The sequence below is a fragment of the Agelaius tricolor genome, unplaced genomic scaffold (assembly GCF_023055355.1).
Source record: "Agelaius tricolor isolate 1412-34295 unplaced genomic scaffold, bAgeTri1.0.p SCAF_8, whole genome shotgun sequence".
In the NCBI taxonomy this organism is placed as follows: Eukaryota; Metazoa; Chordata; class Aves; order Passeriformes; family Icteridae; genus Agelaius; species Agelaius tricolor.
Genome location: NW_027269268.1, coordinates 24,182,205 through 24,195,567, shown reverse-complemented (window position 1 = coordinate 24,195,567; position 13,363 = coordinate 24,182,205). Strand labels below are relative to the sequence as shown.

Genomic DNA, 13,363 nt, shown 5'->3' with positions numbered 1-13,363 from the left:
GCATATAGATACTTAATTGAAGTACTGAAGAGAAAAAAGACATTTTTTTTACATAGAAAATAAATTTCAGACTACCTTAATAAAATCACACAGTCTTATGGCTCTCATCTGAAGTATATTATCTTGTCTGGTTTAAAAGTAGATTTGTGTGTCCATTTTTTAAGCATTTTATTTCAAATAGTTCTGTTACTTAAGTGGGAGAGGGTTATGTCTTCCTTTCTAGAGTATGTGCTTCTTCTAGGCAAAAATCTGTCTTTACCGACCTGTTTGTATTAATGAGAAATAAAATGGAATTGCCATACTCTGGCACAGTAAAATATCAATGCCATACAGCTTTTGTCTACAAGATACTTAAGTTTGTGCAGCAATTTGGCAAATGCCGTGAACTCTGTGAAGTTCTTGCTATTGTAACCTATAGTTAATGAAAGATGACTGAAATCCTGTTTTGCCTTCACGTTTTAACATGATATACATAGTTAAAACATCAGACGAGAAATTCATTCATGAAAAAGACTGAAGTTTAACCTGTGATTATTGAACAATTAACATGTCAAAAGGAAGGCAGAGAAGAAAAAGCTGCCTCTTCTCCCACCCCTCTGTATCAATAGAGACTTTATTTCAGACATGATTTCTATGATTAGTTGGCAACAGCTAATGATAGAGTTATAATTGAAGTAAAATATAATTGAAACCAAGGGTTATCTAGAGAAAAAGAACTTTGGTACATTTCACTCTTCCAAAGTAAGACTGTACTATAAGGAAAATATATTATGGTATTACAGTGATAGAATTTTATATGGTGACAGTAGCATAGAATCTTTCTAGTGAGTAGTGCTGTCTCATTGTTTTAAAATAAAAGCAAAGAAAAAGGGTGAAAAAAGAAAATATAGTGTATATAGCTTCATATTTTGTAAAGGACTTTTCACTTCTAAAAAAAATTTGGGCCCATTACAGAAAACACTATTATAAAAGCAAAAATTCATTACAGGAGACAAATAATGGTTCACTAAGAAGTAAAATTATTTTGGTACATCTTGTAGAAACTTGAGGTGTTAACAAAGAGTTAGCTATTGTTGCAGCAGAAGAAAAGTACTTATTGTGATTAGCAGAGCAGTGGTAAAATTGGAGTAATGGATGTCTCACAGAAGAGGGAACCTGTTAATTTAAAGAGAGCACAGGAATATGGTCATGACTCAGTGTGATACTGTCATTTGCATATAAATTTTTATATAAGAATTTCATTTAACTGGAGTTTGTGGTCTTATTTTTAAACTGCAATTGAAAGTACTTGTGTTCAATTTTTTTTTAGAACTATTGTAATGCATGGGAAACACCTTACCTCTATTAGGTACTTTGCTTTTAAATAACACACGGTTTACCTGCAGCAGGATATAGTAAATATTTTATGTATAACAAATATCAGCATTTAATAATAGCAAAGTGTCTAAAAATCAACAATATTTATTTGTTAATACCATCCAGAAAATATTTATTATGACTATTCACAATCCCTTTTGAAATGGGGAATTTCCAACATCAGTTTATGACTTGAACACAGACCAGATGTAACAGAAATAAGAAACAGAAATGTATAGAAAGTAATGAGATTTTGCTAGTTTAGCATTATGCTATTGCCTTTGTGTATGAACAACCATTGTGATACCTGTGGGTTTATCAAAACATGTTGGCTTCATATCAGTAAAAGAACAGAAGTACTACTTGGTACAGCTTCAGAAAATATGTTTGCCAGTGCCACTATATGCTGAAAAATCTTAGTTTTTTTACTGAAAACTATTTGAACACCCTAATTTTTCTTGTTTTATACCAAGATGTTCTTCCACTGTCTTACAGTTAACCTGACCAGGAACCAGAACCAGATGATAGAATGAGACTAAAAATACCACAATTCATTTCAGTATAGACAGAAAACAAGACCAAAAAAAAAAAAAAAAACCTAACTCCAAAGCAAAACCCAAAGAATTTTCCCTGCATAAGTAGTTTCTGTGCTCACATTAAAAGGTTGCTGCCAATGACCTTGAAGTGTTTTCTTTCATTGATAGCAAGGAATCAATCTTGCCAGTTAAGATTTCTTGTGATAAAGAATTAGACTGATGGACATGGCTTGTTGTATTAGTGGTTTGAGCAAAGGCTGTGTGTGTAAAGCTTAGATAACCAAGATTAGTATTAAATGTAAATTGTCTCAGCTTTCAGTATTTTAGTAGTGTAAATTCACGATCTTTTTGCAGTACCCCAGTTTCATCCTGAGTGCTTAGTTCAAGTGACTGGACTTTTCTGTTTATTTAAAAGGCTCTAAGAATATTTCAGAATTATTGGGTGTGTCAGTCTTGGTTAAACCCTTAAGTGAAGCTGCTGTGCTTGTGTTCAAACTGCCAATATTTTGATTTTATAAGAAAAGAGAAAAAGATGGCAAGGAATGGATGTCATTCATTTTGTTGTATGTAATCAGGTGTATAGCTGAGAAAAAAAAAAGTTTAGCGTAGGAATTACATCCAGAATCTTTCTAAGCATCTTTGTGCCTATTTCTTGTATGACGTGCTGGATAACAAACTGATGCAAGTGGGATTGTGTTAATAATCCAAGTAGTTTATGACTGGCCCTGTTTTCTTTCTACTCTTGTCTTTAGATCATACATTAATGCTGCATTTAAAATGAGAGATCAACTTTAGAAAGATTATGTGAATTATAATGTGCTTTTTTCCCCCTAGTATGCTAAGAATGAGCCAAAGTGAATCATTCTGATTTTTAAATCATTTTAAGGTACTAGGTTGCCTTTTTTTTCCCCTGCCACTTACCCCAATATACCCTTTTCAGCTGCCACATATTAGGGGATTCTCAAAAAATCTCTATCTTTTTTGGTTTAGTTTTTTTTTGCCTGCAAGATATTTAAAAGTTGTTTGAAAAGATATTTTTGTTGTCTATTTATTGGTTTATCACATGTACATAAAGAAGTTTGCGACAACCCACAATTTATTGCACTGGGCTTTTGTGGATTGCATAAACCTTGTAGACACTCTACCTACTTGTCTGTCTCACTCCTGGATAATTCATAAATACATGGGATGGACTAGATAATAATTGGATGAAAATTTGAGTAACACAAAAATTTAAGGGTTGTTTTCTTTTTTTTTTGTAGATTCTCTTGAGTTTTATAAGGAAACATCTGGAGAAATTTGTTTCTATGAAATGAAATGGGTTTTTTGTTTCAAGAGTAGTCTAATTCGGGAACCAAAGATATGAATTATTTTCAGTATAAGAAAAGGGCTTTGGACTGATGCAACTAAAACTGAAATCCAGTGTTTTGTGTAGTAGGAAGATCAAAAATTCCAATAAACTTTATAAATTTAAAACTAAATAGTTTGTAGTATAAGTATTTGAAAACAGATTAAATCTTAGCACAGTATAATTATATAGTGTGATATTTTTAGAATCAGAAAAATTTAGGGGATATTCAGTGAATTCTAAACTGAATCACCTTACAGAGTAAATTACATCAGTACTTCTGCTTCTCTGGGCCTTCCTAACACTTAGATACACTTTGGAATATGGTCCAAGTAAACTGCATAGTGCAAAGCTAGTTTCTCTTTGCAGCACTGGCTTGGAGTGTGATAATAAATATATCTACAATTAAATCTGATTTTAAAAAAGGGAACAGTTTAGGGGAATGATAATAAACTGTGGTAATTGAGTAAGTATTATAAATTCATTTCATTGGTTATGAGTTTAACTTGAAAAATATGTGAGGAATGAATGTCAAATAGATTTATTTGATTAAATCTGATTATATAACAATTTGGTTTGTTAAAAAGGAGTAAAAGTCAAATGGTATATGAGTCATTCTGAAGATCTCTATGTAACATGAAGCAATAAAAAAGACAGCTGTATCAGAGCATGCTGAATTTTCCATTTAAAATATACTGCATCTACTCAGTTGGAGATTTTGAATGTCTAAATAAATTAGCAGTCCTTATTGCCGATTCATCACAAGATAACGTAAAATTACGGAGTTTTTGGGGAAGTAAAAGGTTAGTGATGTTTTATGGCTAGCCTCAAGAGCTCTAGTATTTTGGCAAAGCTTTCACTTATGTCTGGTGTCTGCCATAAACAAGAAAAAAATTCCAAATTCTCTTTACACATCTACATATCAAATGAAGTCATTATTCTCACTGGTGTAATCTAGCACTGAGGCATTTTATGTCACTTTGCTGTGTAATCCCTCTTCAGGTTCTTAAGAGGTTGGAACATTATTAGATTTCCAAGTAGCAAAACTAATTTTTAATCAACTGACATTTTTTGAAAAGCACAAAGCAGTTGCATGTTTTGTGTAGAATAATGGATATTACCATTTATTAGCTGTTACTATTTCCTCATGAAGTGAAATTGCAGTCCTTACTGTATCTCAGAGAATAAAGGGAAAATCATACATGTCTAATTAATTATTTAAACAGGTGCAGTGTTATTGTATTCATTTCTAGTCAGAGAAATAAACTTTTTCTCAGATTTGCTGAACACAGCCAAATCCGTCTCAACTCAACTACTGGCCTGGGCTTATGCATTTCAAAGTCTTATTTTAGGAAGCAAGGATAGAGGGTGGCCTCTGCATTGAACATTTGTAATATAGTACAAGCTTAGGAAGATATGCATGAAGACTTTCTCAGCATGGGAGATCTATTTAGATGTTCTGAATTACTCACTAAATGTTCACCACTTTACTCAGTCATCAGTAGAGTAAGGCTAGTATAGCTCTTTTGTGATAATGAGATACAGCCTTTGTAAAATTCAGTCATTATTTGCTTTTTTCTTTCTGTTCTCCCCAGTGTCAAGAAAAGGGGAACCAATGAAATGCTTGGAATATCTAATTGTAGCTAGGAAGTTTGTTTTCATGGTCAGCAGAGAGAGGTGGGTGGCAGCTAAAACAGTGAGCACTGACAGATCCACTGAATGATCCCATAAAAGGATTTTGCTGCCCTGAGCTTTCTCAAATGACTGTAAAAGAAGCTTAGGAAGGTTAATTTCCTTTGACCAAAACTAGTCTGCATTAATAGTAACGAATTGGTGTCTGGTGTTGTATTCTTGATAACATAGTTTCTTTTAAGATTTTATCACTTTCTACTGCATATACTGGACTAGTGTTTATGTTAGACTGTGCACTTCACTTCTTTAAGCTATGGCATGATTTGTAATTTTCTGTCAGGCTGATTCTTCTACCAGTGGACTTACACTAGATTCATTATTTGTTCTTATTGCAGCTGTAAAATTTAAGACAGAGAGAAGGTATGCAGAATTTGTGCTTATGAAATGTAGGGTTTGTTTTCCCTCTTAATCTAGAAGGAAAACTTTAAAAAAATCTTGGATTTCTGCCAAATGCAGTTTTTCTTAGCGTTCTTTGTGCAATATAATTTCTTTGTGGCAGTCAGTAGTAAAGTGCAGAGTTGCATTGCTTTGCCAGTATGAACAGAGAAATGATTACTTGGAAAATAGGAGTTGTAGCATTGACATTAGCACAAAAAGCCTGAGCTGAGTTTGTCTGGGAAATGAACTGTACATAAATAATTATTTTTTAAAATGTTTTTAGTTAACCTTCAAAAGGATATCTACTCTCTGTGTCCTTGTAATAAAGGAAGTTAGAGATACTGAAAAATCTGTAAAATATGAGCAACAATGTGACATTAGTATTACTGGTACTTCCATGAGTTGACTGAAATAAAATGCAGAAAGCTTGGGAAAATGTACAGAAAATAAAAGAGAATATGTATACTGGTTGTGTTTTACAAGCAAACAACTGTTCTGAAAATATCTGGTTTCAGATATTCTGGTTTCAGAGTTCCCCTAGCAAACCAATACGGAGTTTTAATTCTTAGCTTCACATTTTCTACCTGATCAGCTCAGAGACAGATGATGTGGGGTTTTTTGCCTTTCCCCATTAAAAAAAAAAATCAAGATTTTCCTTTAAAAATAAGGGAAATGCTCCCACCCAGTGTTATCATTATAATTTAAATACAATTGATAACCATCAATAAAAAAGGGCCCAAACAATATATTTTTTCCTTTGTTGTGTATTTGTTAAAGACTGCAAATAGAAATAAAGGTAATATGAAAAAGCATGAATTCTTAATATTTGGTGTCCACTAATTCCATTTATTAAGAACACAATAAAACTAATTTTTTTCTGTTTGAGGATAATGTAAGTAAGGATTCACATCTTCAGTTCACATAGCCCATGTACTTTTCTTTATTTTTTAAAAAATTATTTATACAAAGCCAAAACCCCCAAGAAGCTATTTAGGAAAGCAAAGTATGGGCAAAAAATGCTGGAAAAAAAGAGAAAAACCCAAATGGCACAGACTAAAACAAAAATACTCCTATCTTCTATGATGATGAACAAATTCAAGCAGTCTGTTTCATTATATGTTCTTCTGTGGGGAGAAAGCAATGAAGAGTCTTCCTAGAGCTGTTAATGAAGAAATGCTGGAAAATGGTCATAAATTCTCTCATATGCAAAGTGTTAGCTTATGAAAGAGGGTTATAAACCCCAAGGATATAATTGCTGACTCAAAACAAAAAATCACCTTTAGTTTCTGTTTTATAAACAGTAAGAGAGAAAAGCAAAGATTCACTATCAAATTGAAGTCTTTCTTTATTATTTTGTTCATTATTTGTAACATATATCATGATTTGTGAATTGTCAAGTTCTTCAGGAGAACAGAATTGCAGCAGCTGAATCATTGTTAATATAATTGTTCAATTCTATCTTTTCATGTATGACAAAAATAATTAGAGTTTCTCAATGTAGTTTTAGAAGTACCTTGCCATTTCTATGTGAACAGGAGGAGAACAAAAACTGAGCTTGTAGTAACTTCTTTTTTTTTTACTGTCATCAAATATATTTTCCAAAATGTAAAAAAACCCCCACTTTTATGTATTTGTTGCTGTTGCTTTTTGAAGGGTCTCTTTCAAAGATGTTTGTCTGTCAGTATAGATACAGGGTTTTTTTAAATTACTCAGCTTGTGAGTTAGTCAATAAAACACTAAATACTTGTCAACATGCAGTGTCAAGTAGCTCTGTTTGTACTTCACCATCCCTTTTCAAATGCTGCTTACAACATTAAGTTCACTTTGTATTGAGTGGTTTGCTTTAATTAACAAAACAAACATTGAACTCAGTATCACAATAAGCTGAGGACATTTATTTTGTAGTTGTAAAGAAAAACAAACCAAACAACCAGACAAAGCTCACCACTAACAAGAAAGCATACTGTCCATAAATTTCTAACTCTCTGAGAGTCATCATGTGTGAATTCTATTGAAATACTAATATAAAATAACCACAGGAGTGTTTCATCCATGGTTTCTATGAAAAAGAAGGGAGAAACCATGCACAGGCACACATTTACTTAGAAAACTTAGGAATGGTACCTGAAGATATCATATGCCACAGTGAATCAGTTAAAGAGCTGAAACAGAGCAATATCTAGTAATTTAGCATAAGGAATGTTAAATTAAACTAGGCTCCAGACTGCATTTTAGCAGCTGAATTTTTCTACACTCCATCCTCTGCCCTATTTTACTCACAAATATCTTTGGCAGAGATTAGGCAAAAAATTCCAAATGGTAACAACAAAACCCATTTTCCAGATAAAATGTAAGTACCTGTACTCTGGCTCTTTTGAATAGCTGTCCTTTCATCTTCCACTAATAATGCTGTTGAAGAAGAACGCTTTGAAGACGTGTGTTCAGCTAGTAAGGGGGAAAAAGTAAATTGGTCTTCTGCTTCATATATTTTAGAAAGAGACAAAGATCAAAATATCCAATAAGGAAGTTTTTTGAAGTTAGTTGGGTGGGTTATTCTGAAGGGGAATTGCGCTGGTTCGCATCATCAGTTAAAAATGAAGTCTTAAAGAGGGTGCCTTTTTTGATCTTTGCAGTGCCAACATGTAATGGTTATTGAAGATTTGGTAGAAATATTTTCTGTATAACCAATGCTAATATAGAAACCTTTAGTTATCTTGAGGAAGTCAAGTTATTGATTACCAGGTGGGTTTATTTTTTAGGCGTGTTGTTTTGTTCTCCCATGGAACAACTAGCAGAACCATTGGAAGCACAGAGTTGTGAAATGTGAAATTTAGCTGCCCACACATCTTTGGATGAAGAAATACAGAGAGATACATTTTTTTTGAATAATATCTTGAGTGTACTTAAAGAAACAAGACTGAGAAATTAAAAGGAATTTGGTAGAGATTTCAGTTGTCTTGTGTTCTCTGAGTAAAAATAAAAACTGGAAAGTGAGAACTCAAAAAATAAATCCCAATAAGTTGGAAAAGTTGTAGGTGAGATCATGGAAGAATGCAAGAATAGTCATAATGCACCAGAGATTAATGTAGCCCAGTATTTCTCATTTTTAAGATCCAAAGGACAGAATGTAGGAATAAGGCAACACATAGTAATATTTTCTATCAAAGTTCTTTTACTGTGCAATTTACAGTGACTGAAGTATTGTAGCTTATGTTTTTGGTTTTGCAAGCTTTTGATAAAGTCTTCATGGATTTGAGGACTTTATAGATAAGGTTATAAAGTTTGTGAAGAAAAAAAATAAGGAAGAACTTGTTGGGGATATGAAGGTGAGGACAACCTTGGCTACAGTGACCATGAGATGGCAGAGTCAAGGAGCCTAAGAGGAGACAGCAGGGCAAAAAGCGATACCACAAAGGACTTCAGGAAAGGAGACTTCAGCCCGTTCAAGGATGTGCTTGGAAGAATTCCGTAGGAGATCATGCTGAAAGTAAAAGGGGTCTAAGAGAGATGGTTGATTTTCAAGGATGACCTCCTCTATGTTCAAGAACAAGCTTTCACAAGGAACAGTAAATCAAAAGCAGCAAGAAGTCTGTATTAATGAACAAGGAGCTCTTGACATAACTCAAATAAAAAGGTGTAAAGAATGACAGGTGACCAAGGAAGAACCTGGAGACTCTATTTGAATGTGCAGATAAGAAAAGATGAAGCCATCCCAGAATTGGATCTGGTCCAGATATTTGAAGGTCTACAGAGTTTCAGGACTATATCAGCAGCAAAAGAAAGGGGAAAATATGGACCTTTTGGTGAGCTAGCATGGGACCCAGTGCCAAAAGAAGTAGAAGACGACAATGTACTAAAAGCCTCTTTTGCCTTGGTCTTGACCACAAACATTTCCTTTCAGGAATCCCAGATCCCTGAAATCAGTTTACAGCTGTAGTGCTTCTGTAATGTATCAGTGAATCTAACGAGAAGAATTGAAGAAAAATGAGAATTTTTTTTGGTCATATCTGCTTATTACAAAGGATGACAACACTTCCACAGGATGTCATTTAACTTATTAATTTTTGCATAGATTTAGTTTTTCTCACTGGTCGGATGCAATTCTCAACAGCTTTTCTTCTGCAAATAACTGTCATAGCTAAGTAAACATATTGCTTCTGCCCAGTTTATCTAGTTGTTAAAATAAAAGTTGTATTTTCTTTTACAGTCACAATATATGTAGCAAGATTAAACAACTTCACCATTCACAAGTATAATATTTGAATTTCAGATTACTGTCAGATATGCTGGTTTAATATTTGTGATGTGTGATGTCTGATATTTGCATCACAGCTTTGTTGCTGAGATGATGAGCGTAATTACTGTAGAGATGTGGGTTTAATTATGACAACCTTGTTTTTAATCTTTCCTGGTAGGATTTTGGAGATGATGGGTCCCTGTACATCACTAAGGTTACCACAACTCATATGGGAAATTACACCTGCTATGCTGATGGGTATGATAAGCTCTATCAAACTCATATTCTCCAAGTGACTGGTAAGGAAAAATGTTCTAATTATCAAGTCATAAGAAACCTGAATTTTGTTAAGCAGATCAGTTGTTTCTTTCCTACATATTTTTGTATTGTGTTACCTCTTAATAGAAAAAGATATATAATTTTTTCTTCATTTATCTCCTTCAAATCACCTTAAAAATAATGAAACACAATAATTTAAACTTATTACTTCCATAGAATAATAACTATTAAAAGGTGTAAAGACAGTCCAGAGGACTTGCTTTGCACCTGTGATGTTATGCAGAACAGCAAGTGGTTTATGTATACATATACACACAGATGAAGTAGGTTTTAGTATTAATTTAGTAACCTGGGGAACATGCTGAGAAAAATAATGTGTAAGTTTCTTGTGTTAAGAATGTTTTGTTGAATGTAAGATTAATAGAATGCACTTCTCTGAAGGTTTTGTAATTGATGTAGGCTTCTAAATTCACTTTTATGTTATTGAAATCTACCCATGATTTTAGTAGATTAGCTTGAGGCACCTGGACTTGAAAACTTGATCTTTACATTTTCCTACATCTGTTCAAGTTCCAGGTAACACTTCATTGAATTCTGTACTTGGACAAAACTTAACTGCTTTGATACTGGTGCCCTGAAGGCAGGCCTTTACCTTCTCTCGAGCTGATGTACCCTCTCTTTTTTCTTATATGCAATTTATTTCCTAAAGTATTTTAAGGAATTCTTTTCCACTGATGAAGGGTCTGCTTTATCATCTCTGAGGTTTAATGTCTTTTTTTCCCTTAGAGTGTTTTCATGTTATTTCAATTCATATTTATCTTTGACTCTTAAGACTCCCTTTCTGCTGTAAATTACCAGTGTTTGTCATTCCATGTTGTTGTTTAATCCTATCCAGAATCATGTTTGACCTCAATCTTCTCCAAATTTACTTTGCATTAAGAGGCTGTGTTTCTCTCCTGAGGCATACTCTAGCCCTAGTTTCCTGGCCACTGCTGTTATCATCATTCTTTCGTTTGTTAGCTATTAATCAGTTGCATAAACCCTTATTTGGCTGACTTTTTTTAACATCCAAGAATGATGAAATATTTTCTTTTATTCTTATCTTTCATGTATATCTGTATGAAATACAGCTCCCAAGATTAATTTTGGCTTTTACTTTGATTTCTCTTCTTTTAATGGCCTTTCCCCCCCTTTTCTGTTCTTAGCATCTTCACATTTTAAATTCATTTGACACTTAGTGCTTGTTTGCAGTTTTATAAACATTTTGTCTTTGCTGGTATGTTTGCCCAGGAAGCTGGCTTGTAATATTTCTCTATCCATATATTTCAACTTTTTTTCTCCTAGTTTCTTCCCCTCCCGAACCACAACATATTGTACATAAAGCATTGTCCCCGATCTAATGGGAACATGGCATCAACATATTTTCCTCCAAATTTTTCTTCTGGAATTATTTTCTGTCATTTAAAAATCCAGGCAGCAACTACTGGCTAAACTAGTGAGAAAACTGATGTGCAGTTTATTAATATTTTAATTCCTGAAGGCATAGCAGAGTTCTTGGCAAGATGAACACGTTAGTGGGTTCTTGACCAACATTCTCCTCTGTTTTATGGGATTTGGTTTACCCTAAATTATTCACAAAATTATATTCTTATCAATACATTCCTGACCAATCCCAATGTGTAAATAATCCCCCAGAGGTGCATAGCAAGAGTTAAAATACTCTTGAATTCATGTTTGTCTCAGATCAGCTCATAATGAGGCAAAACTTGGCTCAAGTTGAAGAAGGTTTCCTGCAAGACTACAAATTCAAGAAACATAATTTGAGAGAGGTGAAGGAGGACAAATGTAGGTTTTTCTAGTGATAATGTGTCTGACAGGAAATTGGTTTTTCATCTGGAAACCACTGTAAACCTCAGATAGCTCCTATTGCAAAAGCTGGCACTGGAGTGGTACCTTCCTAAATGATTTTGGATGTTGATATTTTGGGGAGCAAGAAACAGGAAAAGGAGACCTTTTGAACAATAGGATTATTTGCTGTGCGTGTTGTGGATAAATTGAGTTAAATCCACTGAGATTAAAGGTCAAATGAACAGCTCTTCCACAGTTTAGATTTGTACTTCTAAGGAATAAGCTTCTTAAGCACAGGCATGATGGTCAGTACTTGTAGCTGTGATAATGACTAATTAATATAATGATACTTGTATTAACTGGAGAGTCAGTCAAAAGGTTAATGGGATAATGAGACTACGTTGAGCACAAAGATTTAATGTGAAGGTTCAATGAAAACAATGTAATTAGATTTTAAGTTCTTTCTTGGTTTCCATTTATGTATTGCTATATATTTCTAGGAAAAAAAATCATATATTTTAGGCTAGTGTGCAATTATTATAGATATAAATCTGATTTATTTTTAAGATTAAAATCTAAGATATTTTTAGTTTTGAATTATCTGGCACAGTAGTAAAGAATAATGAGCTTCCTTTGGAGTCTTAAAAATACATTAGTGAGCACTGTAAAAGGCTTGTTTTATGGTGAAATAATCAGTCTACTCTTATACAAATAATATGGTAAATGTTGTGAGCAACCCTATAAGTTGATATTTTAAGCCTTTTCATATAAACTAAAAACAAAACCAAAATAAAAAGTTGTGATCAGGAAGCAGTAACTCTTTCATAACACAGTCTTAATTATTAATATTTATAATACTTACAACTTTCTGTGTATACAGATTTGAGATTTTATGACTCTGAGGCTATATGACTAAATGAATTTGAGTCTATCAGTTTGATCTTTATTTTTCTTCTAATATGGCAGTGAGACTTAAATAAGATCAGCAGTTCTGATACCTTAAGGTACAGAATGGAGAGCCCAGTCCCTCAGCCAGATGTAAGCAGGGAATGTGTAGTGTCTGAAGAATTGTCTGCCAGCTTTGTTTTTCCAAAGTATCTAAGTTTAAGCAAGAGTTATTTTTTATGTATATCAATAGAAGAACCTAGTTCACTATAGCTATCCCCTTTTTCTTTTTTAAATACATGCATTCTCCTGGATTCAAGACAGCTGGAATAGACTATTTTCTCAGTTCCCTCCGCCATGAGACCCAACTGAAATAATGCTCAAGAGGTTTTATAGCAAGTGCTAGAGCTATTGAATAGTAACATATCCACTATACTTGGAACCAACAGTCTCACATTGCTTTTTTGAATTGAAAGAAATGGGATGTAGAATTCACTCAATTGAGTGTTATACTTTACTAAATATAAACATGCGGTGTCTCCTCTCCCTTTTTAATATATGTCATGATCTCTCCCTTTTAAAGTAAGTTTTTTTAGCTCAAGATGCTAGAACATACCTCTTTGAAAGTCATTGTGAATAGTCACATTAATTATGTACTTAAAATTTTATTTCTGGTGATATTTATTTGTTTGTTTGTTCTGGTGAGTTACACCAAAAACCCAAACAAAAACCAACAAAACAAAACAGACAAACAAAAACCTGATTCAAACAAACCCCAAAGTCTTTATATTGAATTTGTCACAT

The 13,363-nt window shown here is 33.3% G+C and overlaps 1 protein-coding gene across 4 annotated transcripts in view; it reads left to right on the top strand.

Annotated features, from left to right (window-relative positions):
* FSTL5 (follistatin like 5) overlaps window positions 1–13,363 on the top strand; it is a 272,587-nt gene that overhangs the window by 197,057 nt on the left and 62,167 nt on the right. For all 4 annotated transcript variants that reach the window (XM_071431980.1, XM_071431982.1, XM_071431978.1 and 1 more), the window contains exon 8: window positions 9,726–9,846. In XM_071431980.1, the coding sequence (XP_071288081.1) occupies window positions 9,726–9,846 (121 nt within the window). The remainder of the gene's footprint in view (window positions 1–9,725; window positions 9,847–13,363) is intronic.